The following is a 27,798-nucleotide window of genomic DNA, read 5'->3' on the forward strand; positions in this document are numbered from 1 at the left end:
CAAATTAACATCCATCCATTTTTTGTTTACCACTTATCCTCTAGGGGTTTGCAGGGAATCTGGAGCCAATCTCAGCTGACACTGGGTGAGAGGCGGAGTACATCCTGGACAGCTCGCCAGTCAATCACAGGGCTAACATAAAGTATAGAGACAGACAACCATTCACAATCACAGGCAGTTTAGAGTCACCAATTAACCTAACCTGCATGTTTTTGGTCTGTGGGAAGAAGCTGCAGTACCCACACAGGCAACAGGAGAACATGCAAACGCCTCATAGAAAGGCCCCAGACAGCTGGTGGGTTTGAACCCAGAATCTCTGACTGTGAGACCACAATGCTACCCATTGGCCCACCATGCCACCCACAAGTTTGCAACTCTAAAAACATGGGAGAGTTATCCTATTTAGTACATTCAACAGAGAAAAATTCCTCAGCACAGTTTTATTCACATATTCACATATCAGCATGGGGTTCCTGTGTGACACAGTCACATGTTATTGTCACTGAGATCATAAGGGGAGCCAGAAGACCTGACATTAAGCACTTTTAACTCCCTGTGGTGTCCAGGAAATTAAGGTTACATCACAGCTACAGCGATAGAAAATAAATATGAATTTCTGCTGTTTGGGGTTAAGATAATAAAGACATTCTGGAGACAGAGGAGGACAGTAGTGTTATATCTGCTGGTTTAAAAAGCAGAAAGAGAGAGAGAGAGAGAGAGAGAGAGAGAGAGAGAGAGAAACAGAGAAAGAGAGAGAGAGAAATTCAGTGTGTCATCAAGTCCGCCATTGATCAGAATCTATTGTGCAGTTCAGGCACCGGGCCAAAGACTGCATCTTATTCCAGACTAATAAAAGTCTGCTGGATCAGGTTAACAGCAACTTTCTACTGAAGCCGCTGCTATAAAACACAGTTATGTAACCAATGTCCCACAAACATAATATAGAGCCGAAGCAGTGACGGCACTTCTGGAGTGTAGCCACTAGATTCTGTTCGTCAGTGCAATCTCTCTTTGAGCATTTCTTTCATCAGCCTGTCTCTTTGAAATGTGTTTGTGGGGTTTATTGTCCATATTGCTGGTTTAGCTTTGTGGAAAATGGTGGTCATGAATAAACACAGAACCATTAAAGCTGCACTAACCAACGTTTTTATACAGTGTTAAGGAAGGATTAAATCACTGTAAAAAGGGTCACTATTCACACAAAGAATTATCACCCAATTCTGCAGTTCTCCTCAGCTAAGCTTTCTAGTGAGTGTTTTAGCATCTTTCAGGCCATTGTTTTGGTTTTTCCAGCCTGCAACTTTATTGTTTTGGTGGACTCTCACTGTTCTCATCAGTGTCAGACACAGCAGCTGTTTTCAGTAAAAAAGCTCTGATAAACTCAATATACGCTACTTTCCAAGCACCAAATGACACACTGACAGAGTTAGCACCAGCTGGTGAATATAATGCAACATTTAGCAGTGAACGAGCCAGACATTTCCTGGACCCTGCAGTGAATTAAAAGTGCTTAATGTGAGGTCCTCTGACTCATGATCTCAGTGACAATAACAGCTCAATGCAACCGTGTGTGTGTGTGTGTATGTATTTGACAGCAGGAACCCCCATGCTGATACATGAATATGTGAATAAAACTGCACTGAGGTAGCTGATGGCTGATGGAGACCAAAACAGAGCTAAAAGGATAGTGAATATTGGACTAAATAAGCAACTGTTTGCTAGCACGCTCGATTCAAAAATATGGTAATGTTGTGTTTACAGCTTGCTCCGCTGTCCCCAAGTGGACAAATGGTTCAAATAAACAACAATATTACATTCGTTTTTTTAAAAATGTTGCATCCCTTTAACAAATGGAGTGAACTGCACAGAATGCATTTGAGCATTATGGTCCAAAGCTGGCTATTTAATAATTTGCGTTATAAATAGCACTGTTCATGAACAAAACTAGGAGGTTCTGGTTTAACTTCGGCTCTCAAGTCTGTCTGTACCATTTTGTCTGTGTATTGTCCCTGTGATGGCATGACCTGATCTGACAAACACCTCTTACATCTATCACCACCTGTTCTTACCTTGTGCCTCTTTTGCCCCATTATAGTTGACCAGACCTGACCTTGACCTGTAACTCGCTGCCCGTGCTAACCCACAGTAGCTTAACAAATAACACGTTGCTGTCCATCTGCAGCATCAGCAGTGCCCGTGACCCATGGCAGGGGAGATCAGACTGTCACATGCCAAAATGGACTAACAACATGAGGCAACCAACTTGCTGAAAGATACCGATTTCAGGCTGGACTTGGTGTCTTTGGTATCTCAGGCATGTGTGTTAAATTATAGAGTGACTGCATGCAGTAAGCGTTGCTGATACTGTATGTTGTGTTGAGGTCAGCGCTACAACTGACAGCTTTCCTCTGCCTTTAAATTACTGTGATCATTACTTGATTATACATACGGTACAGGCTAAAGAATGATAAAAGATTCATGAACTCATGTGTTCAAATAAACCCTTGTAGGTTTTAATGTGATGTGTAATCAGTTCTTTTTTTTCTGCAGTAGCTGATAGATTGCATTTGCTTTCAGGATCCTGCTAAAAACGTGAATGTAAACACACTGGTGAAACAGTAGAGCTTCCAGTAACACACAGCTCGATGATTCTGTATCTTGTAGAAGCTGCTTTTACTCCATAGTGAGTCGATTGATCATTGATCAGTTAAAAACCCTGTATGCACACACACACACGTAGACAATCTGAACCAGTTGATGTGTGTTTATTGGGTTGGGTTGGCTTGCTATACTGTCTCCATAGCTTGATTTTATTTAGGAAAGATGCAGAGGTAGCTACAATATTTGGATTTTTAGCTTTTCTTAGAAAGAGCTGGGAAAGGCATTCTGTCAGTGGAGCACTTTGTTCAAGATACAATCGTCTCTATGTTGAGAAAAGATGCTATGATTACTGTAAGTTAATGATCAGCAAGTGTCAAAGCAACTTCAAGTAGTGCTCTAAGTGGAAAAAAAATGAGATAGCATGTGGAAATAAAAAAGGAAACCAGCAAACTAGCACTTCTGTTGTCACCCAAATCAAGGGCAGCAACAGAAGTGCACTGGACTCCTGCTTTGAACTACAAATTTGACTTTCACATGTACATACGTACAGTATGTAAATATTTTCCCCTTTTTTTCCTTTCATTTGCATACATTCAGCTGTGGCTTTGATGTATCTGCGTCACTGATGGATGTGTGTTGGCTGTTGATGGTGGTTTCTGCAGGTGGAGGTGCAAGACGAAGATTAATCACAATATTTTCCACAAGTTCTACATGTGGTTTTAGGCGCTCTCAGAAAGTCATTTGTAAAATGAGTTCTCTCGTTTGTCTTTTCATGTGCTTTTCATGTGGTCGGGACCAACTTGATCATCATAAATGATGGTGATGTGGTATGATAGTAGTAATAGCAGTACTGCATACAAAAACATAAAGAAGCACAAGCAAAAAGATGTGTCCAGCAGGGTAAGCAAATACAACTGGTTTCTCTTGCTGGGATCCGGGAGATAGCCTCATTTATTCACCAGTATTCACAAGTGTCAGAGACCTGCCACAGATGCTTCACTGAAAACCCAGAAAGTCATACAGCCCTTACACTCTATGAAAAGGTGAGCACAGCATGTTTTATGCAATGGTGATAATCTTTATTTCTATAAAGCAGTGGTTCCCAACCTAGATGTTGAGACCCGCACAAGCTGATCAACTTGAAAATAAGATAGAAAAAACAAAATTCTGCCACACAAAAACATGTTTATATTTCAGATTTTTATTTTAATATTTTTTTTTATAAAATACTGTATAGTTTTACCTTTTCAGGCCTCTAAAAACATTGTAATGAATCAATCTGAGAAGAGAAAGTCACTCTTTGACTGACCTGCTCACATCATATAGACATGCAACCTGTGAGTAGTCACACGGAGGTACTGCATCGTATTTATCTGAATTAGAACTGAAAATCATAAGCATTACAAAGTACTTATTTTTCAAAGTCTCTTCTGTTGGATTGTATTATAATCTACAACTTTAGGTGCAAGTTTTGTTATGATTGAATTTGTTGCAACTCATAATGTATCATCACATCGCTTTCAGTTTTCTGTCTCTCTCCGCAGATGATGACAACAGCTTCCAGTAAAACAGTGTGTTTAGCAAAGATAATAGCTCTTGGGCTTATCTGTTCTGTTCTTGCATACTTTCTCTATTTCGAGCCTCCATCTCTTGTTTGCCAATTTATATCTATGTTGGATGATGAGGAAGCTTTTAAAGGCATGGATCCAAATGAAAAACCCATAGTACTGCTGTGGTTCTGGCCTCTCGGCGTGAAGTTTGATTTCAAAGCCTGCTCTACCTTCTTCAACATCGACCGCTGCGTCCTGACAGATGACAGATCCCTGTATGACAAAGCGCAGGGAGTCATTATCTTCCATAGAGATATAGACTTGCATTTGCAAAACATGCCGCAGGGCCCACGTCCTGCTTTTCAGAAGTGGATCTGGTTTAATGTGGAATCTCCAACAAACACGGCAAAGAAACCAGGTCTGGATAACCTTTTCAACTTAACACTGAGCTACAGAAGAGATGCTGATATCACGGTGAGGAATGAGCTGATAATCAGGAAAACAGAGATGAAAGATGACTTTGTCTTGCCCAAGAAAGACAAACTGGTGTGTTGGATTGTCAGTAACAAAGATCCATCTACTGGAACAGCTGTGAGAGAGAGATATTACCATGAACTGGCCAAGCATATCAAGATACATGTATTTGGCAAAGCTTTTGCAGGGCACAGGCTGAGATATGAAGACTATTACTCAACTATTGCTAGCTGTAAGTTTTACCTCTCATTTGAGAACTCCATCCACAGAGACTATATCACAGAGAAGGTGAACGGACCCCTCTTGGCGGGGACAGTCCCTGTAGTTCTGGGTCCACCAAGAGAAAACTATGAACAGTTCCTTCCCTCTGATGCCTTCATTCACATAAATGATTTCCCTGATGCAAAGTCACTGGCAGAATTTCTGCTCCACTTGGACGTGAAGGACAAGGCGTACATGCGTTACTTTGAGTGGAGGAAGTACTTCACAGCCACTCCTCATCTCCTGTCAATCAACAATGAATTCATTCAGCCCATCTGCCTCGCCTGCAACCACATGTCAAGAGACAAGACTTTCCATGTGGTTCATGACCTTTATAAGTGGTACTCTTCATGAAAACCACAATGAGAATATTATTTGTGGTTCAGAAATGCACAATAATAGCTTGAACCTGGCTAAGCTGCTAGTGTTGATGGATATTTTGAGTGATATATTATTCACTTTTTTAGGAATTAGATGAGAATATCGATGCAATCTGTACGGTTAACATGTGGCGATACAGCCAGCAGACTTTTAGATAAGGTTATCATAAAGACTGCAAACAGGGAGAAACAGCTAGTGTGGCTAGAAATACAAATAGTCCAGAACTTAACCCCCCGCAAAACCACATGTTGTCGTTCTTACATTTTAGTTTTTTGTATGGATTAAACAAACAAGATATAACATATGAATTACAAAGCTAAGACAACCAGCTGCTAGCTGTAGCCTTATATTTAACAGACTGCTGGTGTCGATCTTCTCATCTAACTCACAGCAAGACTAAACTGAACTGTTCCTTTAACCCGGATATTAAGGCATGTATTACCTCTGTTGTTGGGTTTATCCTAAACATTGTCAATATAAAATGTCAAAAATGTGAAACTCACTGGTTTAGTAATAATTATTAAAAGCTTTTCGGTGTCAAATGTACTAGTAGAGAAAAAAAAAAGTAGAGAAAAATTCAGGAAATGTGTTTTTGGGGATTGGGATTAGAGCTGGAATGATTATAGCTGACTAATTGATTAGTTGATTGACAGAAATGGTAATCATTTTATAATGAATGAATTGTTTAAATTTTTTTAAGCAAAAAACACCCAAAATCACCGACTCTACCTTCTCAAATGTGAATATTTTCTGGTTTTCTGCTTCTGGGATTGTAAGACTGCATATAATTGGGCTTTGGACTGTTGATCAGAAAAAACAAGCAATTTGAAACTGTGAATTTGGGCCTTTTCATAGTATATGAAATTTAACTTGAACCATTGTATGACCTACTTTAAATGATGAAGTGAATGAGGGAGAGCAGTGATACAATAAACAAGAGAATGACCTGTGAATAAATAGATGGATTATAGTTATATCATATTATTATTAATATATATGTTATATATATTTATAGATTTGAGGGTGAGAGGGGGGATATGCGGGGGCTTGGAGGGTCTATACTATATGTGTGTTTGTATTTTTTCATTTTTTTATTATTATATAGTTTTGCTGCTATTTTTACCTTGCTTTCATGTCACTACGCTGCTTCACATTTTGAAAAATAAAGTTCAGTTCAGTACAATAACCAGCAGACTGTGATGAAAATAATCACGTCAGTGGTATGAATCACTGTAAGCAAATAGTCTGCATTAGTGAACACAAGCTTTGCATGGCAAAACAGGGCTTTTGTTTTTTTTTAGAAATTTCTCAAGCCTATCACCTGGTGTTTGCAGAGACAGGCAAAACTCTATTCAAAACAGGTTTAATCTGTCCTCCTGTCACTTGCTGCCTGTTTTTGCATTGTTCACGTGATCCAGTAGGACAAGTTAAGTTGGAGACAAAGATGCTTCTGACAGTTTGTGTCCAGTATTTGCTCTGACTCATCTGTCATGTCAAATGTTCATTCTTGCTTTCTTTGTGTTATTTTTACACTCACCTGAGTGGAGGTAAAAGGTCTGTGATTGGAGCTGAAGCGAATGATGATGCAAATGTATTCGATTAAAACATGACAAAACATTTCTCCACTAATTTAAGTAATTTTACCATTAATTTTACTTTTTTGGCAGGTTTTTGGATTAGGAATATTTGTGCTGATCAAAAAAACGTTAATAAATAAAGTCTCCAGTGTGCAGTACTTCACTTTAATTATTGCATACCTTTGTTCCAGCAAGTTGTAGATACTTTAACATCTTTTGAGAGTGATTAAGCAGGTTTCAACCTGAATTTTCTAAATGCACAATGACCAAAAACACAAATCAGTTGTTGTAAAGTCAAATCCCAGGGTTTTGAATATTTGACAGCCAAGTTGGAGAGATTGCTTATGTTAATGAGTAGGTGGAGCGTAAGTCGAATGTCACGTTTCAAGGTCTTAACCCTTGTATCCTACAAGGGATGAGAAAAGCAAACAAATCTTCTTGAGTTGTTTCAGTTGTCAGACCTGTGCGGTTTCTCAGTTTGGATCCTGCAGAAATTCGACACACTCACCTTCCAAGCCGCAACTTCATTTAAATTTCCAAGGGACAAGCAAGTATTCTGACCAAATTTCTCTCTCATTTACACCCAGCTGCTTTTATTCTGATGAAAATGACCACTGCCAGAACTCAGCAGCAGAGCTTTTTAATGGGGTGGGGGGGCATTTCGTAGTGCATACTCATTTGGATCCAAACAAACATTATATTATCATTACTAGCTTTTTATGCAACATGTTGTTATACTGTTTAAGAGTTTTTTAGTCAACCTTGAGATTATAAATTCTTGAAAAACTTGATGGTTTGATTTCACAGTTAGTTTAGACACTTTAAAGTCCATGTGATACCTTCTATGAGATATTAAAATTGACATAATGCTGATAATCAGCTGAGGAAATGTTTTGCCAATGATAAGGGATTCTTCTTTCCTCGCAGATTTAATATGGCTTCCACCCCCGTTTTTTGTGTTTTACGGGCCATCCTGACAGTGATTCCTGTGCTGGCTGGATTCATAGTCCTGTTTTTAATGTACTATAAGTCATTTCCATCTCCAAAATGTCATCCTCCCCCGGCTCATTCAGATCGGCTGACAAAGCAGGCTAATTCTCACAGCACGTCAGCGGTTACAAAACAGTCAAACAGCCCTGCAGCGACACAACAGACCGACAAGCCTATAATGCTGCTGTGGTTCTGGCCTGAAAACAAAAGGTTTGATTTTAAGGACTGTAAAAAGCTTTTCAACATTGACAGCTGCCACCTCACAGATGATAGATCTTTGTACTCCAGAGCGCAGGGAGTTTTGATATTCCACAGGGCTATCCTAGATGACCTCTCCAACCTCCCCACCTCACCTAGACCCAGATTTCAGAGGTGGATCTGGTTTAATGTGGATTCGCAGAGCAACACGCGCAGGATACAAGGCATTCAAGGCCTTTTTAATCTAACCTTGAGCTACAGGAGGGATGCAGATATCCACGTTCGTTGGCAACTAACTGTCAAGAAGAACACAGATGGAGATTTTGTGCTGCCCAAGAAGGAACGGTTGCTTTGTTGGATTGTGGATGACAGTGACCTCCACACAGAATCAGGGGAGAGTTACAGTTACTATCGAGAGCTTGCAAAACACATCCACATTGATGTTTTTAACAGCTCCAGCGCCGGGTTATTGAGGGGTGAGAACTATTTTCTGACCATTAGCAGCTGCAAATTCTATCTTTCCTTTGAGAGTTCAATTGACAGAGATTACATTACAGAAACATTCAGTGGACCTCTGGCAGCCGGCACTGTGCCGATAGTGTTGGGCCCACCGAGAAGGAACTATGAGGATTTTGCCCCAGGTACTTCCTTCCTACATGTGAATGACTTTGCTAATGCCAGGACACTGGCTGAGTTCCTCCTGAGGCTGGATAAGGATAATGAGGCTTTTATGAGATACTTTAATTGGCACAGATTCTATACAGCAAGACGTCATCTAACTGGGGAAAATCATGAGTTTGCACACGCTATCTGCCAAGCCTGTGACCATGTGGGTGTAACCAAGGAGTACAGAGTGATGCCTGATCTGTACAAGTGGTTCTTTCTGTGATGCGTTTATTGATCTCCCCTTCCTCTGCAATGATTAAACAAATTGGCATCTCACTATGCCAAAAGTCCTCATTATTGTATCGTCTAGAAAAAACAATGCAACTTTTGTCTCAAAACAAATACTAATAAAAAACTTCTGATGAAATATGTGCAACTTATAGGGAGTGTAAGTAATAAGTGATGATATTTTTTTTTTAAATGTAACTGTGGTTAATCAACCACAGAGATGAATATCCACTATAGCATCCAAAAATAAACCTTTAGAACTTTATAACTTTTGACCAAAGTCCATATACATCTTTACTCACAGGCACAAAGAAGAAATTATGACTAGGAGTCTAACTGTGGTTGTTGCCTTGACATCCACAAAACTGTGATAAAAGTATATCTTCAGGGAGCAGCTGAAAGGTGAGAAACGTATTTAGAATACATCAGCCTCATTTCAAATGAGTCATGTTTCAAAGCTGTTGTCATTAAAGTTTGCTTGAGTTTTTAAAGTGATGCAAAAGATGATGCCTTTCTTGGAACTTTAGAGCTGTAATGTACATTGACCTGTATTCACCTGTATTCAATTTTTTATAGTTACCTCTGGTACTTTTTTCGCCATGCATAAAATTTTGGTTTTATTTGCTGAGTGTATTCTGTGGCTTACTGAGTAACAGGGTCACTGTTTCTGGAATGAGATGCTGCTTTCATTTTTATTTGTTTATTTCCATTTTTCACTTCTCTAAGCACTACAAATCAAAATAAAAACAAATACAACCAAAACTATTATCATGGCTGGATACAAACAGGGATAAGTGAGAAAATAGGCTTTTTTATAATAGTGTACGCGCTTACACATATGTGAACAACTAATTTACACAATAAAAATAATTAAATTACGCAATGCCACCTTTAATAAACTGATTGTAAGCATGATGACAATTTAACAACATAAGAATATTAAACAGAATAGTAATACAAGTCGGTATGTATGTGTTTTTTAAAATTATTTAATTCACTTTAGTCACACAACGATTTTCATTATCTATAGATTTACAACATAGCTTTCTGCATGTTGAAGTTTAGTCTGTAGCTTCATGCATAATTTGACCTTTCTAAATATATTCAGATCCACACAGGCATGTAATCATGGAAACTCAGACATAGAGAGGTATTTTTACACCAAAAGAGAGACACTTTCAGTGAAAAATGTATTTTTAAAAAAATTATTTTGTCAATTTTAAGTGTAATCTACAGTAAAACACACACGGTTGACAGTAAATTACACTCTGTAACACCAATGAGTCATTAACTCCCAACTGGCTTGAATATTTATGAGGCAAAGCATGGATCACATCCAATGATTGTGATCTAGTTTAGTGTCCAGAATCATTAAATTAACATAATTAACATAAAGACTTTCTTTGGTTCAAACTGGGAAAGAGAATGAAAGGGAGCAAAGACCAGAAGTGATGTCAGTATGTGGTTTTGTAGGTAACTATTGGGGGGAAAAGGGCTCAAGAACCTGAAACATTAAGAATAAGTCACTAGAGTGCTACATATTCTTATAAGCTACTCCACGTTGTATGTTCTTGCAGGAAGAAGAGATGTAGGATGAGATGATCTTGCAGGTGTGTCGCTGCTCTGAGTGGTGCAATATGCAATTCAGTTAAGAGTTAACGGTTAAAACTATAGAACAGCTTGTCTAAGTTGCAACAATTATAACAGCAATCTTGTATATCTGTGAGTCTGTTGTGTATGTGTGTGTTATTTCTCTAAGCAACCCAGACAAAGCCAGTCCTGATACATAAAATCTGTGTGTGCAGTTGCCAGGATTATCATACATATCTGGAGCAAACTCTCCCAGAAATGTGCTCCAAATTTCAATTCTTGTAAAAGGAAACTACACAGGAGTACTACTTGAAATAATCATCTTGCACTACACTCAAGCAGCACTGTAATGTATCCGTTTTATTCAATTTTCGCTTAATTTGATCTCTTATTGTGTTCTTTTGTAAAGCACTTTGAATTGCCCTGCTGTTGAAAGGTCCTATAAATCTCTTTACTTTTCTTTTTAGTTAGTGACACATTAATTCACACAAACTTGATTGAAATGAGTCTTTGGCTTTGGGTCAATTTAATTCCTGCCTATATCGTTTGAATTCTTCCACATGGGAGCGGAGGCTGCAACACATGACCTCAGTCTTTATAAAGTACTGGCTACGGCTGTGGATTGCGCGCTTGTGTGCGTGCGCGTGCCTTCATTTATTGTGCGCGCGCGCGTGTGCGTTTGTATTTGCTTTGGTGCTTAAGCACCTTGGACAGCGCTAGGCGGCACACACGCACTTCTGCAAACGGAGGAACTTCAACAGAGCGCTCTCATTAGAATAATACCGCAAAGCCAGACCGCTTCTAGCTCCAGTTTTATATACTTTTCTAATCTCTTAGGTTCCCTTTACTCTTTTGACTCTACTTGGACCTACTTGTTTGGATAAATCCCTGTTTTCCTGCCGGGTATGAGTCAGTAGAGCTGCGCCGTCCTCGGAGCACCGAGAAGCGGACTCCTCTCGCCCTCTGTCCGCCTCCTGCTGGAGCTGGAGAGATGCCCGGGGCAGGATGTGCTCCAGCCGTAAGATCCTGTGGAGCCTGCTCCTGCTGTCCTTGGTGGAGGTGGGCCTGGGTGTGGCGAGCATCGTCCTGGGAGCCGTGGGCATCAGCTGGGTCCGGGGAGAGCACAAGCCGCAGCAAGGCGACGCTTCCCCGGTCTGGAGCGGACTCTGTGTATGTCCTGGGGATAACTCTTATCCTTACTTTCCCCCTTATTTACCCCCAAAAAGGTTAAGTATGTCCAGGGATGTAATGCAGGGCACAGGCAGTTTAAACTCAGAGGCATCAGCCTTTATACTTATCCACCTTTGTAAGGAATGTTTTTTTTTTTTTGTGATTCTTTAAGAGTTCAGACTGTACACTTTTGTATAAAATGAAAATAAGGCATGTGACCACAAAGGTGTGTAAGGGAAAATGAATGATTGATTCTACTTTGAAATAAGGATAATGGTCGTTTTAATATGATCTTTGTCAGTTTATCAGCATAATGGTAGAAGTTGCGTTGCAATACACATCTTTGTTAACATGAAGGGGATTCTTTTGGTTTGGTTGATGATTTTCATACAATGACACTAACCATAAGTTTGGATTTGATAAAATATTATTGGAAAACACTTAAAAAATCAGAATGAACATTTTCCTGAAAAGTTTTTTTTTCTATGGTTCAATTATAAGCTTTTTCATTATTATCATTTTATTGAGTGTTGGTTTGAGAAAGAATAGTCTCAGTTTTTGTTCATATTGGTCATTGTTTTCCCAATATTAATCACTAACTGGATGTTGTGGTTTATCCACCTTTTTATTTTTAACAACATCCTCCCAGTGTTAAGATCTGTGGTTGAGACTAAAACATTGTGGTTATGTTCGGTTTGAAAGACTTCATGCGTTTGCCTGTTAGATGTCGGAGAGTCTATTAGATGCCTCTGTGCTGGAGCTAAAGATCAGTCTCATTAATTCATGCTTGAATTGTTGCTCAGAGCTGGCGAGGGTCAAAGCTTTTACCCACAATCATCCTCTCTGTCTTCTGCATATGTCTTCCCCGATTGCTGCACCGATTTCAGCCTTGTTGACTTGATTCTGCTACTGAACAGTAAAAAGTGGAGTTTCTGACATTTTTAGTGGCCATATATCATAAAAGATACATATCTACAAAGTTTTGAGTATCTAAAAGACTCCTTTGTGTGCATAAAACAAAAAGAGGGAGAAAGAGATTAGTATTGGTTGCATATTTGAATGTGTCTGCGCATGTGAAATGTGTGCACTTCCACAGCGTACAAAGCTGATATGCAATGTGACGTCTATGTGTTCAACCTCATCAGCTGTTGAGCGCTGTCTGCTGAGTCAGCCACCTTTGTCTCATGATCACCGAAAGGTTTAGGTCTGCTGTCATTAAGACTGACTGACTGACCACTGTCCTTATAGTAGATTGGATGTCAAACATTAATTTCAGTCACAGTTCTACATTATTTCCAACAAATTAAATGTTCAAAGTTTCGGGATGATAGATTTACTGTCCTGCAGAAACAGAAAAGAGATCGTCAATCATTTCCTGTATTTTTCAGTGCATATACATGGCTTTAGCGGAAGTTATGAAACAGTTTGTCGACACATGAGATGAGTCAGATTAGGTATTTTAAGTTTTGTGCTGAGTTCACTGGAGAGTCGTTCTTTAAGACTGTTGTCTGTTTTGGATGCACCAGACAAAAGCAGTTTGTCTGGTGCATTCAATGAATAGACATGATCCAGAAGACTTTTTGAGACTGTAATATCTAAACAAAAGGCCCGATCTCAATTTAAATCAATGCATCCTTAAAAATGTGAAAATAAACAAACTTAGCTAAATCCTGAGGGCAGACAGACCCTCAAGGTTCTGAGGTTGTGTGATGTGTTATATAGTACAGTATCTACAGATGTTACAAATATGAATTAAAAGGGAAATGAATCTTTTTTTTCTGTATCTATAAGATACTAGATTATTAAAAATGTTTTTAAAGTGACACTGAGGAACTCATTTCACCATATTTGTAAACTGTTTTGTGTCTTAAAGTCCGGCTGATACTGATGACTGATTTTTTTTTTACAGCATACATATCTGTAAATTATGTCCTGTGTGCTCCTTTGAGAAAAAAAAAAAAAAAAAAAAAAAAAAACATACACAAAAAGGTACAAATTTTGCCCCCTATGGTTGCGTTGATTCATCAGAATATTGTTTGGACTTTGTCTACTCAGATGGAGTTTCCACACAGTGAATACAAATGCTTCATTTTAGCATCCGGCTTCACAACAAAGGGCCACAGATGCTGAACAACAACCCACATGAGCTCTCCTGCTGGAGTGGCCTTCTTAAACATGAACACACATCTTGTCCTGTACCTTATAAACATTCAGCGGTGAAAAAGAGCCAGACCACTAATGACAGTCAGCAGGCTTAAATAGCTAATTAGCAGCTCAGCTGCAGCACGTTAAACAGCATGGTACCTGCAAATGTCACTTTGGTCCAGTTAGATGCTGGTGTGGTGCTTATTCTTCAATACCACTGCTAATAACACACAGTCTGCCCGTGACTTGTACGCTTGTTTGTTTACTTTGTCTCTAGTTCCCCTGCCAGGCTCAGCCTGCCAGCTGCTGCCAACACAGACACCTCCAGTCACTGAGAGCAAAAGAAGTGTTTCTGATATTTTCCCAAGGACCTTTTTTTCTTCCTTTTAATAATAAAAAGCAACTATTAACTTTTTTTAAAGCCACTGACAAAATAAAATGTGATTACAGTTGGACAAAAAACAAAGAGAAGACAAACTAAATGTACCTTTTAGACCATTAACAATGCCCAATAAAGTACTGTCAAACTACAACAGGTACTGTAACTGATACTGAGATTGGAATTGACAGAAAGCCCATAAGTCATCACACACACACACACACACACTCACACACACACACAGACTGCTGCTTGCAACTCAGCAAAATATTGCAGCTCACAGCTCAATGTGCTGTCTCACTTATAAGCTCACTCTGCCAGCAGAATACGCCACCGTGCTGTTCCAGTTCAGTCTGAATCACTGACATCCAGGACAATATGGCTTCCTGCTAGAAACCCACAATGACACACTCTATTTTTAGGGGGAGAAAATTGCATCTGAAGAACTCTGTGTACACAATACATTCATCCTTCCTGTTGTCAAGAAGGGTAATCGGGAAGGGAAGTTTATATAGTTTCTTAACCAGTAATTTTCTCAGTGATAAACTTACTTCTGGAATTGTTTATTGACTCTTGTGTTGTTCTCTCTCTATTCAGTTTCTGGTCTGTGGGATGTGTGGAGTGCTGTGTGCTCGAAAGAGGACGGGCCTTATTGTAAGTACTTGTATATCTTTTGTTTGTTTGTTTCCCCCTAAGAGCCAGTCATCTGTTCTTTATCTTTTCTTATGAAAATTAGATTGTGATCTCTATAAAGAGCATATTCCTACCGCAGCAAACAGGAAGAGCACTCCAGTGATGTGACACACAAGTGTGTGATGACACAAGCAAGACACAAAACTTTAAAGTTAAAGGGGATATAATATGCTTTTTGTGATTTTCCGTCTTTTACTGTATATATGGTTATAATTTTGGATATCCATGTTAAACATTGTCAAAGGTCTAAAACTTGAGGTGAATATGTAAAAATGCTCCCTGCAAGTCAAAAGGCAGAGCTTCAACCTGCTCTTAACACTCTGTTTGCTAAGTTACCTCTACTTCCTCCCCGTGAATACCCCAGATCATTCATGCATGCCCACAAAAGGCCATCTGTTTCGTACTCTTTGTTGCTAAGGCTGTTCCATGGACTGTTCACATTGTCCACTTGCATATTTCGGATTGGATTTGGGCTTGAACGGATGTATTTGTGAAGTTTCCATTTTGAGTAAAGAACAAGAAAAAGAAGTGAAATTCTGCTACTACTGTTTATTTGCGTGGCCTCTGGAAGCACTGAAAGTCTGCTATGGGGCAGCTTCTAAAAGCTAACCAATAAGAATAGAGTGCACTCATCAAGAGGAGGGTCTTAAAGAGACAGGATCTAAAACGACCTTTTTCAGACAGAGGCTGAACTGAGGGGCTGCATAAAGAGCCAGTATAAAATCAATAAGGAGCTTTTTTGAACTGTAAATCATGCAAAGATATTCCAGTAGAGCTCCAGAATAAAAATACAGACACGGAAATGTGCATAATATGTCCCCTTTAAAGTGTTATAGCATTTCATGCTTTTAAGAAAGTTTCCATCCTTACAATTAAAAATTAGTATTCAGTGGAAATCAGACATTATTTCATCTCTCTGTGTGTCTCTGTCTTTCTCCCTCTCATCTTCCCCTCTGTTCTTGTCAGATTTTCTCGCCCTTGGTTATGCTGGCCTCAAACAAACTTGATGAGATGAAACATGACAAAACACTGAGTGATGGGTTTTGAAGGCCAATTCATCCATTAAAGATTTGATCCATGTTATCAAGATCTAGTTCCAGCTGACTGGAACAAAGACCACTGGAAACAAAATTCCGACACCACATTTTCCATTTTGTTAAGCAAGAGAGCCTTTAAGAAACCTGAATCGATGTTGATTATTATGTACAGAAAATGGACAGTTAGCTTTATGTTTCTCCATTGAAAGATTATTTTGAACCTCAGATACTCATATTCAATGAAAACAATAGAGAATAGTATCAAATATCAGTCCACGCACAGCAGTTATATAGCATATGTACTCTCAAGTGTATGTATCGATGTTGAGTCTGGAGGATGCAAATGTATTGGCTCTGTATCGTGAGTATTGACAACACACACAAGGACTGTGTACCCCTGGAAGTTTCCAAGTAAAGACGGTCCAACCCTGTCGAACACTCAAAGGTGTGTGTATATATGTTTGTGTGTGTGTTGCCCTCTGAGCAGGTGCATACAGTGTGTTCTGAAAGAGACATCTGAGGAAACCAGAGGAGACAAGCAGTCACCTCTCCTCTTCACTTTCTGTCATTCTTTCTGTCTTTTTCACTCAATGATCGCCTCACACACTCTCACTGTCTCCGAGCCCTCATGTTTGTCTCCGACTCTGTCTGTCTGGCTGTCTGTCTGTCTGTCTCTCTCCTGCGGATAAGGTACTAATGATGGATCAATGTCAGCACAATCTGCTGTAACAGAGACATCCCTCAACCTTTGTCTCCTTCTGTCTCACCCTATCCATCCCCACCTATAGTCTCTTTCTCCATTTCTTTCCTGTTTTCATCGCTCTCATCCATCTTTCTGCCTTCTCGGCTCACTCTCATCCTCCCACTCGTTTCGGTGCTCTAACCCTCTCCATCTTCCTCTGCTCATCTCATTCCTTCCCCTCCCTCCCTGTCTGCCTGTGGGGTGATGATTGCATTAGGTTGGTTTGGCTCCGGACTCCTGCCAGCCGCTCTCCACACTTCACCGGATAATGACTGAAATTGGAGATGCCCTTTTCCATGCGGTTAAAGACACTAAAGGCATCTGTACTGGGAGCAATGAAAGAGAACCTGTACTCTAGAAACAATAGACACACACACACACATACCTGCATACACAATCAACAGAGAGTTCTATTGAATCAATTGGATTTTATTATTCTGACTGCAAAGTAACGGAACTGCAATCATTTTCCCATCAGCTCACGCTGGAAAAATGGGATTCTCATACTGGGATTGAATTTTCCAGTTGCTGATTACAATTCAAGTAATCTGTAATGTATGATTTATTACAGGCTGAGAGTAAAAATCTTGCCAACCCTCTAACACACAGTCAGGACACACACACACACACACACACACACACACACACACACACACACACACCAAATGAGTGATGCAAGCATATTTACAAGCTGTGCAATATTTCTGGATGAGACAGTTTGCTTTGAGAGCGTTCCAATTTTCTAATAGGAAATGAGATTTATTTTGTCTGATACACATTACTCATTGCAGCAGCCGCCATCCAAAACAGCTGAATGATGGAGATGGAAGCTTAATAGTAGTTTGTATCTCCCATCTCATCATATTTTGTCAGTTTGTTTACATATTTGTGGATAGGATATCAATTTCGCCATTTTCATTAGCATAAACACACACACTATCTCTCTCTCTATCTGTTTCTCTCTGTCTCTCAGATGATCCTGTTTTCAGCGTGTTGTATCTGCGGTCTGATCGGTGGTATCCTCAACTTCCAGTTTGTTCGCGCACTGAGCAAACGACCTGACTCCATGCACTCGATCCACCTGGCTGCCATGACTCTGGCCTGTCTGGGTAAACATGAAATTAAACAACACAACAATATGTGATGTAGCTGTTTTCCCGTAAAAATCAAACTCCGCTGAGTTTTTTCTTCTGAATCTTCCCTAAAGTCTGTTTTCCTCACCACATCTCTAACATCTTATAAAGAGTATGACGCACTGAAGATGGGATAACAAACTCTTCCTGTAAACTCCACCTCCACTCAAAAATATGTTTTTCTTACTGTTATTCCAGTCAGATGTTTGAGCTTGGCTGTGCAGAGTGATGTTCTGTATTTACACTTGAATGTTTTCACATTCATCTACTGAAGGTTGAAAGTTTAACACGTGCACATAAAAGCACAATTGTGATGTCACAACTAGTTAGGAAGCCAATCATGGTCCAGTACGTATCTTGCATACACGGAGGCCTGAAACCTGAGAAACACTGAGAATGGGTTTTTTTCTGTGAAGTAGAAAACATCTTGTGTCCAGGAGTTAAACAGCTGCATTTTCACAGATTCAGGATTTTCTAATGAGGGAGAAGTAGATGTATTTTTTCTGTTTATTCATTTAATTTTTTCATGTTATAAAACATGTCAGGGGGGAATCTTAAAAAATAAAGAATTCCTACATTGTTTCTGCCTTTTCCTGTCTTGTCCAGGCATCTCCTCCTGTACCTTATCCACATGGCTGACCTGTCGCCTGGCTAGCTCCGAGCAACAGAGGATGTTCCTGGAGAGGGAGCACTCGCTGCACCATTCACACGAGATGACTGAGAAGGTAGGACATGATAGCAAGAGACAGCTTCATATCGGTGCACTTGTCAACACGATGGTCTCCAACAGGTGTAGGAGAATGACTGAAAAAGGCTTAAAAGTTCATGGAAATATGTTTTTTGTGTGTGTGTCCCTAACAGGAGATCCTGGACAACTCCAGTAACGGCATCCCTCAGATCTCCTACAATGGACACACCGCCATATCACCATGATGACGCACTACCAACACCAACAAAGGCGACTTGCACACACTGAAACAGAGACAGTTTATGAATCGCTTGCTGTCAGCAGACAAATACAGCATGTACTTCTGTGGCTGCAGCATATAACCATATCCTGACTACAGGGGAGTGAACCCAGGTCTTTCTGTAGCCGGAGCAAGACCAACATTTGGACACTAAGAGGGAGGCGTTTGTGTTTCTGAATAATTATGCAAACACGGGTTCAAACCCCTCCCTCTGTTTAACTCAAACCAAAGCCGGGATGGAGAGCCGCCGTTTGGGTGACAATTCAGGTGACAGACATTTGCGTGACATCATCTGACCTTTAAACTAATGAGCAGAACAGGATAGATTTTATCCAATCAGATGCCTCAAAGTGATGAGCACAAACCAAGCATGCAGCTGATTCACTTGTTTTGAAGAGCTACTGCTATTTCAGTCTTGATGCCCTTAGTCCTTCTCTCTCTTCTCGTTATGGGTTTATGGAATGCAGATCTTGAGATCAGTAAACTGTATATATCATCTGATAATGGAATGCTTTGACATGAAAATACATTGATGCGCAATGTACTGTATATCATGCTTGTATATCGGGACTCTAGACGTATCTATAAATCAAACATATTTTTTATAAATGCTTCTTATAAAAGTGAATTCAATTAAAGTATGAGAAATCTGAACGATGGTCAGTCTAGCGTGGATTATTTCAGAGAGTTCTATAATATTTTTCATTGCAGTTGTTTTTGATAGATTAATTGAGCAGGAGGATGAGTTTGATCCCAAAATATGGAGACTGGGCCCATTTCATCATACTGAAATGTCTAAATACAATAAATGTTTATCTTTTAATAAATGCATGCAGTTAATCTTAAAACCAAGTGTGCAATATCACACACTGTCAACATAGTCGATGTGAAGCTGGATTTAAGAAGCCACGGCATCCCTACAGGATCTCAGTTTAACACAGTGATGCTTTTGGCTCTGCTCAGGATTCACATTCTCATCATAAAGTTATGTGATGAAGTAAATCTATTTTACAGCAGCTTTCAAACCTGGATATTAAGTGCTTCACAAAGCAAAAGCAGACACAGCAATAAAAAACAATAACACTCACGACGCTCGCGTGCATGCACAGACACAGACACAGCTGTGAGCTCTTATGAAGACATACAATTGCTCTGACAACATCATGCTGCTCAATACCTCATTACGATGTTTGCCTACTCCAGATAGCACCAAACAGCGGGGTGTGTGTGTGTTAACTATGGCCTACAGCAGCAGAAGCCGCTGGGAGCTCTTGCTGACTAAGAAACCCCGTCACTATTTATCACTGTGACAACTGACGGGAGTTGGCCACGGAGCCCCAGAGAGGACCAGATCCGCACACTGCCTGCTTGTGTGTGTGTCTGTGTGTGTCTGTGTGGGCTTGTGTGCGCGTCTGTGTGTATGTGTGTGTCAAATGCTGAATCATGTGACCTCCTGTGGTGCTGCTCTGTCAGAAAACAGTAACACTAGAATATTCTAAGTGTGTGTGTGTGTGTGTGTGTGTGTGTGTGTGTGTGTGTGTGTGTGTGTGTGTGTGTGTGTGTGTGTGTGTGTGCATGTGCACTCTTTGCACTAACTGACACCTCAGGTCACCCTAATGATCTTAATGTGCCATTGCAGGTAAGAACAAGATACAGAATCAATCAATGCTTGATGAACAGCTTTACAGCATTCTTGCCAGGCTAGTCAGACCTGACTTGAAGTTTACGTAACAAAGGACATGGTGGAAAGAAAATGCATAATTTTCTGTAAGTAAATAAGTATTTCAGGGTGCATCATGGCTGTTAACAGCATGCTGTAATTGTAAATCATTTGCCTTTCACACAATTACTAGAAAGATTCACATCAGTTTTCAAAAATATCATCCAAAACATTTCTGAACATAGTTTAATTTAGGAATTGGCACCATCTAACCATAGCATCAGCTGAAACAATGGTCTTAAGGGATAAGTTGACAATTTTTCAAGTCTTTTTAAAAACAACAGTCAGGTGCCAATATAAACACTGAAAGAGGTTTTACTCACTGTAATCATTCCTCCTGTTCATACTGACCATTAGAAGATCCTCTCCAAATACACTCACAATGTAACTGATAGGGGACAAAATCAACAGTCTTCATTCTGAGAAAAAAAATGTATTTGAAAGTTTATCTGAAGATAATATCAGTCTCCACCTGTTTGAGTCAGTCAAATTAAGCGGATATCTTCCACAGTCTTTTCAGTAAAAAATCCCTCTGTCTGTCTTGACAGACAGTGTTTTCCTGTTCAGCTGCAGTGGAAGGACCGTAACAAAAAGAGGGAATTTGGCACTGAAAAGACAGTGACTTGATTTAACTAATTTGGATGAAGCCTCATATTATCTCCAAATTAACGTTTAAATTCATTTTTGCACAGACGGAGGGCTGTGGATTTTGTCCCCCATCATTTACATTGAAAGTGCATTATGAAAGGATCTCTTAACGGATAGTATGAACAGGAGGAATGATTATAGCAAGAAAAACATCTGTTAATGTTCATTTGGGCACAAGAAAGTGGGTAAATCCTAGTTATATTTTCTGTTACTATCAAGGGGTTGCTTTTATTATTTTGCTAAACACAATCATAAAACAAAAATGTAACAATTATTAAATGACTCAAAAATCTTTTGTTCATATATGTAAATACAGCAGTAATTTATCTGGTCAAAAATACATATTAGGGTTTCAACTTGAACACTGGTTTGAACCGTCACCTGTCATTCCTCCTCCTCACCAGCAGGGGGAAACATAAACAACGTTTTCAATATCTAGCAAAAGTTGAGCCTTCCTTAAAGCGGAAGTCGGTTGTTGTTTGTCTTCCGGTCTTCCTAAACAGCATGGCGAACTACGAACATGCTGAAGACGACCCAAAACATGTGAAAATGTCTGGCGAAACCCCCGCTGCCCGCGCTGAGGAGCAGCCGGCCGGAGAGTCCTCTGTGCCGGGCAGAGACGCGGGCGCGGTCCCGTGCTCCGTCCCGTCGTTCGCCGCCGCTTCCGAGTTGCTGTCAGCGCCGTACTCGTGTCTGGTCATGAACACGCACCGGAGACACATCGCCCTGCCGCCCCTGTACCTGAACAAGAAGAAGACAGGTATACAAGAGGAACTGGAGGCCGATCTGCTCAAGTTCTCCGAGAGGTAGTACAAAAACACAACTTCTGTCCACACAACTTTATCTGCGTTGTCTATATTTCTGCTGTGCCGCACATGATACCACCCATCATTACTGTCCACAAACACGCAAACAAAACAATGTCAACTATTTCTAACATCATGCAATGTTAAGCCTGGCTGTATTTTGTTTATGTAGCCGTCTTCTGTCTTGAAACGAGCAGTTAACATCGTGGAAGCGCTCAAAACAACATAGTAGGTCCATTATCGGACACACAATTTAGGTTTGTAGTTACTGGCCATGGCTTCACCTCCTTGTCACTGCTGATTGACTGTAAACAAGACTGAGTCCAAGCAGTTTTGAGAAAGTGTCCACTTATTTTAATTACTTAAAGCAGCAAGACCTAAAGGTAAAAACACTCCTCTACAATAAAGTCTTGCATTCAAATGTATTGAAAGTAAAGCTATGAGATATGAAGCAGGATGAGCACTGTCAGTATTACTGTACATTATTGGATTATTATTGATACATCACTGTGTATGCAAGGTTTAATGTTGCCACCCAGTTAAAATAAAGCATTTTTACTTCTTTTTCTACTGTTGGATTGTTTAATCCACATCACATCATAGTTTATAATATGTCACATATATTTTGTATGTAAAACCTTGATTTTCAAACCAGTAACTGTAAGGCTTTGTCACAGCAGATGTTATGAGCACAGTGTTCATAACATTAACGATGGCTCTGCCATATTCACGTGGCCCAGTAAGTAAGTAAATAAGTAAGTTGTGACAAGGAGCCAGCATGCACAATACCAGAGTGCAGGACGCTAAAACTGAGGCAGCTAAATTGAATTCAGCCATTTTTAATTGTATTATTTACACCTGCGTTTTTCCAATTGTGACATGTCAAAATATCTACTGTGTAAAAGACCTATTGGGGTACCCAGAAGCAGGATTGAGAACCACCGGATTAAAGGTTGAGTCAGTGATTCTGGAGAAAGATTGTTCAATACACTTTCTGTCAGATTCAGTGAATATCTCCTCACGGTCCGCTAGGCGTCTGTTCTGTGTGTGTGCTGAAAAAAAAATCCAGACTTCATATACAACCCTGGCTCTGTAAATGGGAAACAAACAAAGAGCCACACAACACTATTCCAGCCAGTCAGCAGGGGGCATTCATGCCTGGCACAGGACGGGGGGAGGTCATCAGAGCAGCTGTCTATGTGATGACATGATGACAGTTGTTTGTCTCCAGCACCCGCTGTGGCCAATTCACATAGAAACTGTTTTCTCACAGAACAGATACGCTTCCATTGTATTAAATGTATAAATCCACACTGAATCCAAGACTGTCTCATTGAGCCCCCCTGCATTTTTTTTTATCCTCTGAGTCCGTTGATGTTGGGTTTAGTGAAGCATAATCTGAGCAAGCAGCTGTTTAAATCACACAAATATCCCAATGCATATTTGTTTTGAATTTATTAACCAAATCAATCAATCAATGAATACAAATACTGTTGAGCTGACGTAAACTATTTTGGTTCAGTAAATTTTGCTGTCAGTCAGCCTTGTGAAGGCAGTTTGTCCGGCTGCTGTCCTCTCAGCTCCCCACGAGCTGCAGCTGACAGACGGCTGCTTCTGTGGACGCTGAACAAAGGTCGAGTGAGAAGTTTGGAGGCTGCAGAGGGGCGGAGAGTGTGGATGGACTGTTGTGCTCACATGAGAAAAAAAACTTTTTCTGCTTGTGATAAACTGTGAGAAGAACAGATGTGACTCTACGGCTGATGTATCAATCTGGATTCTGCCATATTTTTCTTTTGGTCGTTGCCGTGGCAGTGTGCGTCCTTGAATTTTGGCGGGCGGAGCTTCTTAAGGAGCATGAAGGGTGGGGTGCATTTGTTTGGGTGTTTAGTTTAAATATCAACAATCCTCTTCCAGAATGACTGACTCTACCTTTAATGAGTGAGGATAACGTGATCATTTTCATCTCTGTCCATATTCTGATTAATCAATGAATAGTTTAGTCAAGAAAATGTCAAAAAAATCCGAAAGACCCCGAGGTGATGTCTTCAAATGGATTACATCTTACTAACAGTCCAAAACCAAAAATATAAAGAAGAGAAAAGCAGCAAATACATTTGAGAAGCCTCAACTGGTAAAGTTACTAAAGTGATTCACTGATGATCAGAATTGCTGTCCAGTAAGTTTCTGTCAATCAACTTACTAATGAATCAATTATTCATTTCAACCTGCAGTGTGGAACTTTTACATATAATTGAACGTCTGTTACATTCAAGCCCTTGCCAAACAAGGTCACACAATGCTGATTAATTCTATTACTGCTGGATAAATATCTCTGTATTTCACAGTATACAGAGTGTCTAAATCTGATGTCGGTGGCGATGAATGCATACTGTGCATGCTCCATGGGCAGAGCATGCACAACAGAGACTTCCGTCGGTTAGCCCTCTGCTAGCTTGAATGGGGATAAAATAATTTAATTGTGCGGCTCCTCTAGACTCTCCAGATGTTATCAATTCTGATAACATTCACCTCCCTGATAGTGAAATGAATCATTTTGTGGGGGTTTTGTGACGCTCAAAACAATTTGTCCACTGTTTTACATCCGCAACAGTAGCGACGGAGCATGCTACGACTGAACCTGTGATGTGTCGACAGTGTTTTTGTTGTTGCTCTCACTGCCAGAAGGGGGAGACAAAAGTCCCGCACTCCAGCTTTAAGTATAAGATGACATTATGACCTGCATTCTGTTGTATTTATGTGCAGGTATTTTTTGGTGTAAAAAATGGAGCTGATGTGACAAACAGAAAAATGTTCCAAGCCATATTTTACTGTATTAAACTATTTTAGTTCCCACCAAGCTAACTCAACTCGTCCTGTCTTTCTCTTGCAGTCTGAAGGGAGTTCCTTTAGCTTACGACAACATCAGGATAGTGGGGCAGCGTGGACACATTTACGATGACAGCGGTTACATCCACATGGACATAGAGGCCAACTTTATTGTATTTCAGCCCAAAAAAGGACAGAAACTGCTGGTGAGATTTAATCTACATTTACAGCTACATTTGTAAGTTTTTTTTTTAAAACCTCTGGCCTGTCTGCATCGTGTTTAAATCATTTTATTTCTACTGTGTTTCTGTTTACAGGGTAAGGTGAATAAATTAGGTGTAAGCCACGTGGGCTGCCTGGTGCATGGCTGCTTCAACGCCAGCATTCCCAAACCCAACCTTGTCTCCATGGAGACCTGGAGGGACGCAGGGCCGAGGATCGGAGCTGAGCTGGAGTTTGAGGTGACTGCGCTCGATGCCGACACTGCAGGGGTCCTGCTGATCAGAGGAAGGCTGGACAGAACCAGGCAAGTGTGCATGTGTGTGTGTGTGTGTGTGTGTGTGTGCGCGTGTTTGCTGTACCTGCATCATCTCTGCAAGCACGGCACATCTCTGTTTACTTCTGTGGGTAAGGAGTTTACATGGAGAGTTCACTAGAGGCTACAATCTGGGGCCATGTCCACACTAAGAGGAATACATTTGAAAATGTTCTTTACACATTAAAATGATCTCATCTGGATTCTCTGTTTGCAATAATACTGAAGTCAATATCACGATTGTCATCTTTAACTCACAGTATCTTGTTAAGTACACCTGTGCACAATATTCTCAGTCCTCACAGTGGAGCTGTGATTAGTTATTTGTACTGAAAAATAACACTGAGTTAGTCATATTTATTACCATATTCAGAAGTTAAGAACACTCAGGTATTTGTTTGCTAAAACAGGAAATTTAAAGTAAATCATGGCTTTCCTTAACGTATCTTGTGAATGTCATAATAAGTCATGTAAATAGATTTGATAGATTAACACTTATCTCATTATCTTATTATCCGGATCTTTTAGAGTGACGTTATTTTTAACAAACGCTTGTGTAACAGACAGGTACACAAGGGAGACACTGCTATACTGCTTTAGATTCAGGGTTAAGTTGTAGTTAAGTTTGGGATTAACCCTGTCAACATATGCAGCTGCTGGTAAACAAAATTAGGAACTCCGCTCGGTTGTTGAGGAGCTGTAGCATTCATTTTCTGACACACTGTAGCGCATACTGAACATTCTTTGTTATATTTACAGTTCACTGATAACGTCTAGCACACCTACCTGCCTGTCTTGAGCATCTCTCCCCTGCACACTCGCCTCACACACTCCACACTGAACGCTCCTAAAGAAGCTGCGTTACTCTGTTATTTTCTATTTGCCCAGCCCTATAATCAAGTAGAACACTAATGATAGTAGAGCTCTGAGTCAAACGGTTTTGTTGTTGGATAGTTTTTGAATGTTACTGTGTTGTTTTAATGTTCCCTGAAGCGAATAGTTTTGTGTTGTAGAAACTCGCTGTATATTGTTTGGGAATCAAAGTGTTGAGGATGCGGTTAAACCCTCGATTGATGTCTTTTTGTCTCTTTGTATCTCAGGGTCCAGGAGCTGCTGGCTATGGGTGAGAGCTCAGAGTCGAGCATCCCTGCAGACGAGCAAGAGCCGCCAGACATGGAACCGACCCCAGAACCCACCGAGGAGTCTCCTGATGACACCCCCAAGAAAAAGAAGAAAAAGAAGAAGGACAAAGTCAAAGAGGAAGAGGGAGAAGAGGCGGTAACAGTAGCGTCCTACTCCCAGCCGGAAAGCAACACCACTCTAGAGCTGAACGGAACAACAGACGACGCGAACGGCAATGAAGCCGGCGAGAAAAAGAAGAAGAAAAAGAAGAAGGAGAAGCGACTGAAAGAAGAAGCTGAAGAGGTGGAGCTCTCTCCCATGGAGATCCACGGCAGCGACTCCAGCGGTTACCATAGCGACAAACCAAACAAGAAAAGGAAACACGAAACTGGTAGTGACATCACATCAGGGTTTAGCGAAGAATCTGAACCACCAAAGTCCAAGAAGAAGAGGAAAAGTGACATTGAGCAGTTTGCCTGAGAAAAGTATTATGTCTGGAAAGCAAGTTGTGTATAATAACTGAGGCCATTTTTATGACAACCGTGGTTCTGGAGGAATATACTGACGTGCCTTAGTGATTAAACACAGTTTTAGCAAGCAAGATTTCTGTCCCGTAGTGGGTTCTTCCGTTAAAATCATTTAAACAGAGAGTCAAACATGCAGATGAGAAGAAAGAAGAAAACTTCACACATCAGGATTCATTGGATTGCAGTTTCCTTACTTTACCTGATGGGGGAGCAAAACTGCTTCACTGAAACACACTTGGGACATAAGACAAGAGTGAAACCTTGTCCACATTTTCTCCTGTTTGTTAGTGAGGGTCAAAGGCTAGACAAATGAGAAGGCCAAACTCCATTTAAGAAACATATTCTGTTGCCACCATCCTCTCCTTGATAGGATTTTCTCGATGATGGCTGCAAGGAAGGAAGAATGTTTTTACAGCAAATGTTCAGTATTCTACAAATGCATCCTGCACAGTGACAGACAGTGCAGTCAGGAATTATTTGTCCTGCATGGATAGTTTTCACAGGAAGGTGTGTTGTCTTTATTTGACTGAGAACCAACAGAAATGGAAATTAAATATATATTTTGACATGTTTATACCGCTTTCACGTTTTTATTCTTTTGAAATGTCTGGGGTCTGTTAAATCTTAAAAAAGTTTGAGAATCTACAACATCGCTTTGATTTGTAGGAAAATATATCTGTATAATGACGAATAATTTCAAGAATTAATGTTTTTCATGGCAAATCCTCTCATGGCTAGCTCTTTTATGCTGACCAGTGGGTGTCAAGTGATAAAGTGCTGAGAGACGGCCTAAAGATCTTTGTGTTTTCTTTACCCCCACCTCCACACACA

The 27,798-nt window shown here is 40.2% G+C and overlaps 4 protein-coding genes across 5 annotated transcripts; all 4 read left to right on the plus strand.

Annotated features, from left to right (window-relative positions):
* The first annotated feature begins 4,071 nt into the window (after positions 1-4,071).
* On the plus strand, positions 4,072-5,310 carry LOC121913361 (4-galactosyl-N-acetylglucosaminide 3-alpha-L-fucosyltransferase 9-like). Its single transcript, XM_042436057.1, has one exon. The coding sequence runs from the start codon at positions 4,146-4,148 to the stop codon at positions 5,238-5,240; it is 1,095 nt and encodes a 364-aa protein (XP_042291991.1). The 5' UTR covers positions 4,072-4,145; the 3' UTR covers positions 5,241-5,310.
* Positions 5,311-7,778: 2,468 nt separating this feature from the next.
* On the plus strand, positions 7,779-8,921 carry LOC121913518 (4-galactosyl-N-acetylglucosaminide 3-alpha-L-fucosyltransferase 9-like). The gene has a single exon (XM_042436179.1). It carries the CDS (start codon positions 7,779-7,781, stop codon positions 8,919-8,921), a length of 1,143 nt encoding a protein of 380 aa, XP_042292113.1.
* Positions 8,922-11,521: 2,600 nt separating this feature from the next.
* Positions 11,522-19,441, plus strand: LOC121913557 (transmembrane protein 196). 2 transcript variants are annotated; one of them, XM_042436209.1, is made up of 5 exons: positions 11,522-11,686; positions 14,808-14,864; positions 17,656-17,791; positions 18,422-18,540; positions 18,677-19,441. In XM_042436209.1, exons 1-5 carry the CDS (start codon positions 11,522-11,524, stop codon positions 18,746-18,748), a joined length of 549 nt encoding a protein of 182 aa, XP_042292143.1. In that variant the 3' UTR covers positions 18,749-19,441. The 2 variants fall into 2 exon arrangements, with proteins under 2 accessions (XP_042292143.1, XP_042292144.1); XM_042436210.1 differs by having other exon boundaries at positions 11,522-11,668.
* A 2,173-nt stretch (positions 19,442-21,614) lies between these two features.
* Positions 21,615-27,541, plus strand: polr1f (RNA polymerase I subunit F). The gene is made up of 4 exons (XM_042435486.1): positions 21,615-21,957; positions 24,848-24,989; positions 25,101-25,309; positions 26,419-27,541. The coding sequence occupies exons 1-4, from the start codon at positions 21,656-21,658 to the stop codon at positions 26,918-26,920; spliced, it is 1,155 nt and encodes a 384-aa protein (XP_042291420.1). The 5' UTR covers positions 21,615-21,655; the 3' UTR covers positions 26,921-27,541.
* Positions 27,542-27,798: the final 257 nt, after the last annotated feature.

The sequence above is a fragment of the Thunnus maccoyii genome, chromosome 15 (genome assembly GCF_910596095.1).
Source record: "Thunnus maccoyii chromosome 15, fThuMac1.1, whole genome shotgun sequence".
NCBI classification, from domain to species: domain Eukaryota; kingdom Metazoa; phylum Chordata; class Actinopteri; order Scombriformes; family Scombridae; genus Thunnus; species Thunnus maccoyii.

Bases quoted from the DNA above. Each gene is read 5' to 3' on its own strand.
- LOC121913361 (XM_042436057.1), top strand. From the start codon at position 4,146: ATGATGACAACAGCTTCCAGTAAAACAGTGTGTTTAGCAAAGATAATA.
- LOC121913557 (XM_042436209.1), top strand. From the start codon at position 11,522: ATGTGCTCCAGCCGTAAGATCCTGTGGAGCCTGCTCCTGCTGTCCTTG. The intron at 14,865-17,655 runs GTAAGTACTTGT...TCTGTCTCTCAG, and splicing joins GAAAGAGGACGGGCCTTATT to ATGATCCTGTTTTCAGCGTG. The intron at 17,792-18,421 runs GTAAACATGAAA...TGTCTTGTCCAG, and splicing joins CATGACTCTGGCCTGTCTGG to GCATCTCCTCCTGTACCTTA.
- polr1f (XM_042435486.1), top strand. From the start codon at position 21,656: ATGGCGAACTACGAACATGCTGAAGACGACCCAAAACATGTGAAAATG. The intron at 21,958-24,847 runs GTAGTACAAAAA...TTTCTCTTGCAG, and splicing joins CTGCTCAAGTTCTCCGAGAG to TCTGAAGGGAGTTCCTTTAG. The intron at 25,310-26,418 runs GCAAGTGTGCAT...TTTGTATCTCAG, and splicing joins GGAAGGCTGGACAGAACCAG to GGTCCAGGAGCTGCTGGCTA.
- LOC121913518 (XM_042436179.1), top strand. From the start codon at position 7,779: ATGGCTTCCACCCCCGTTTTTTGTGTTTTACGGGCCATCCTGACAGTG.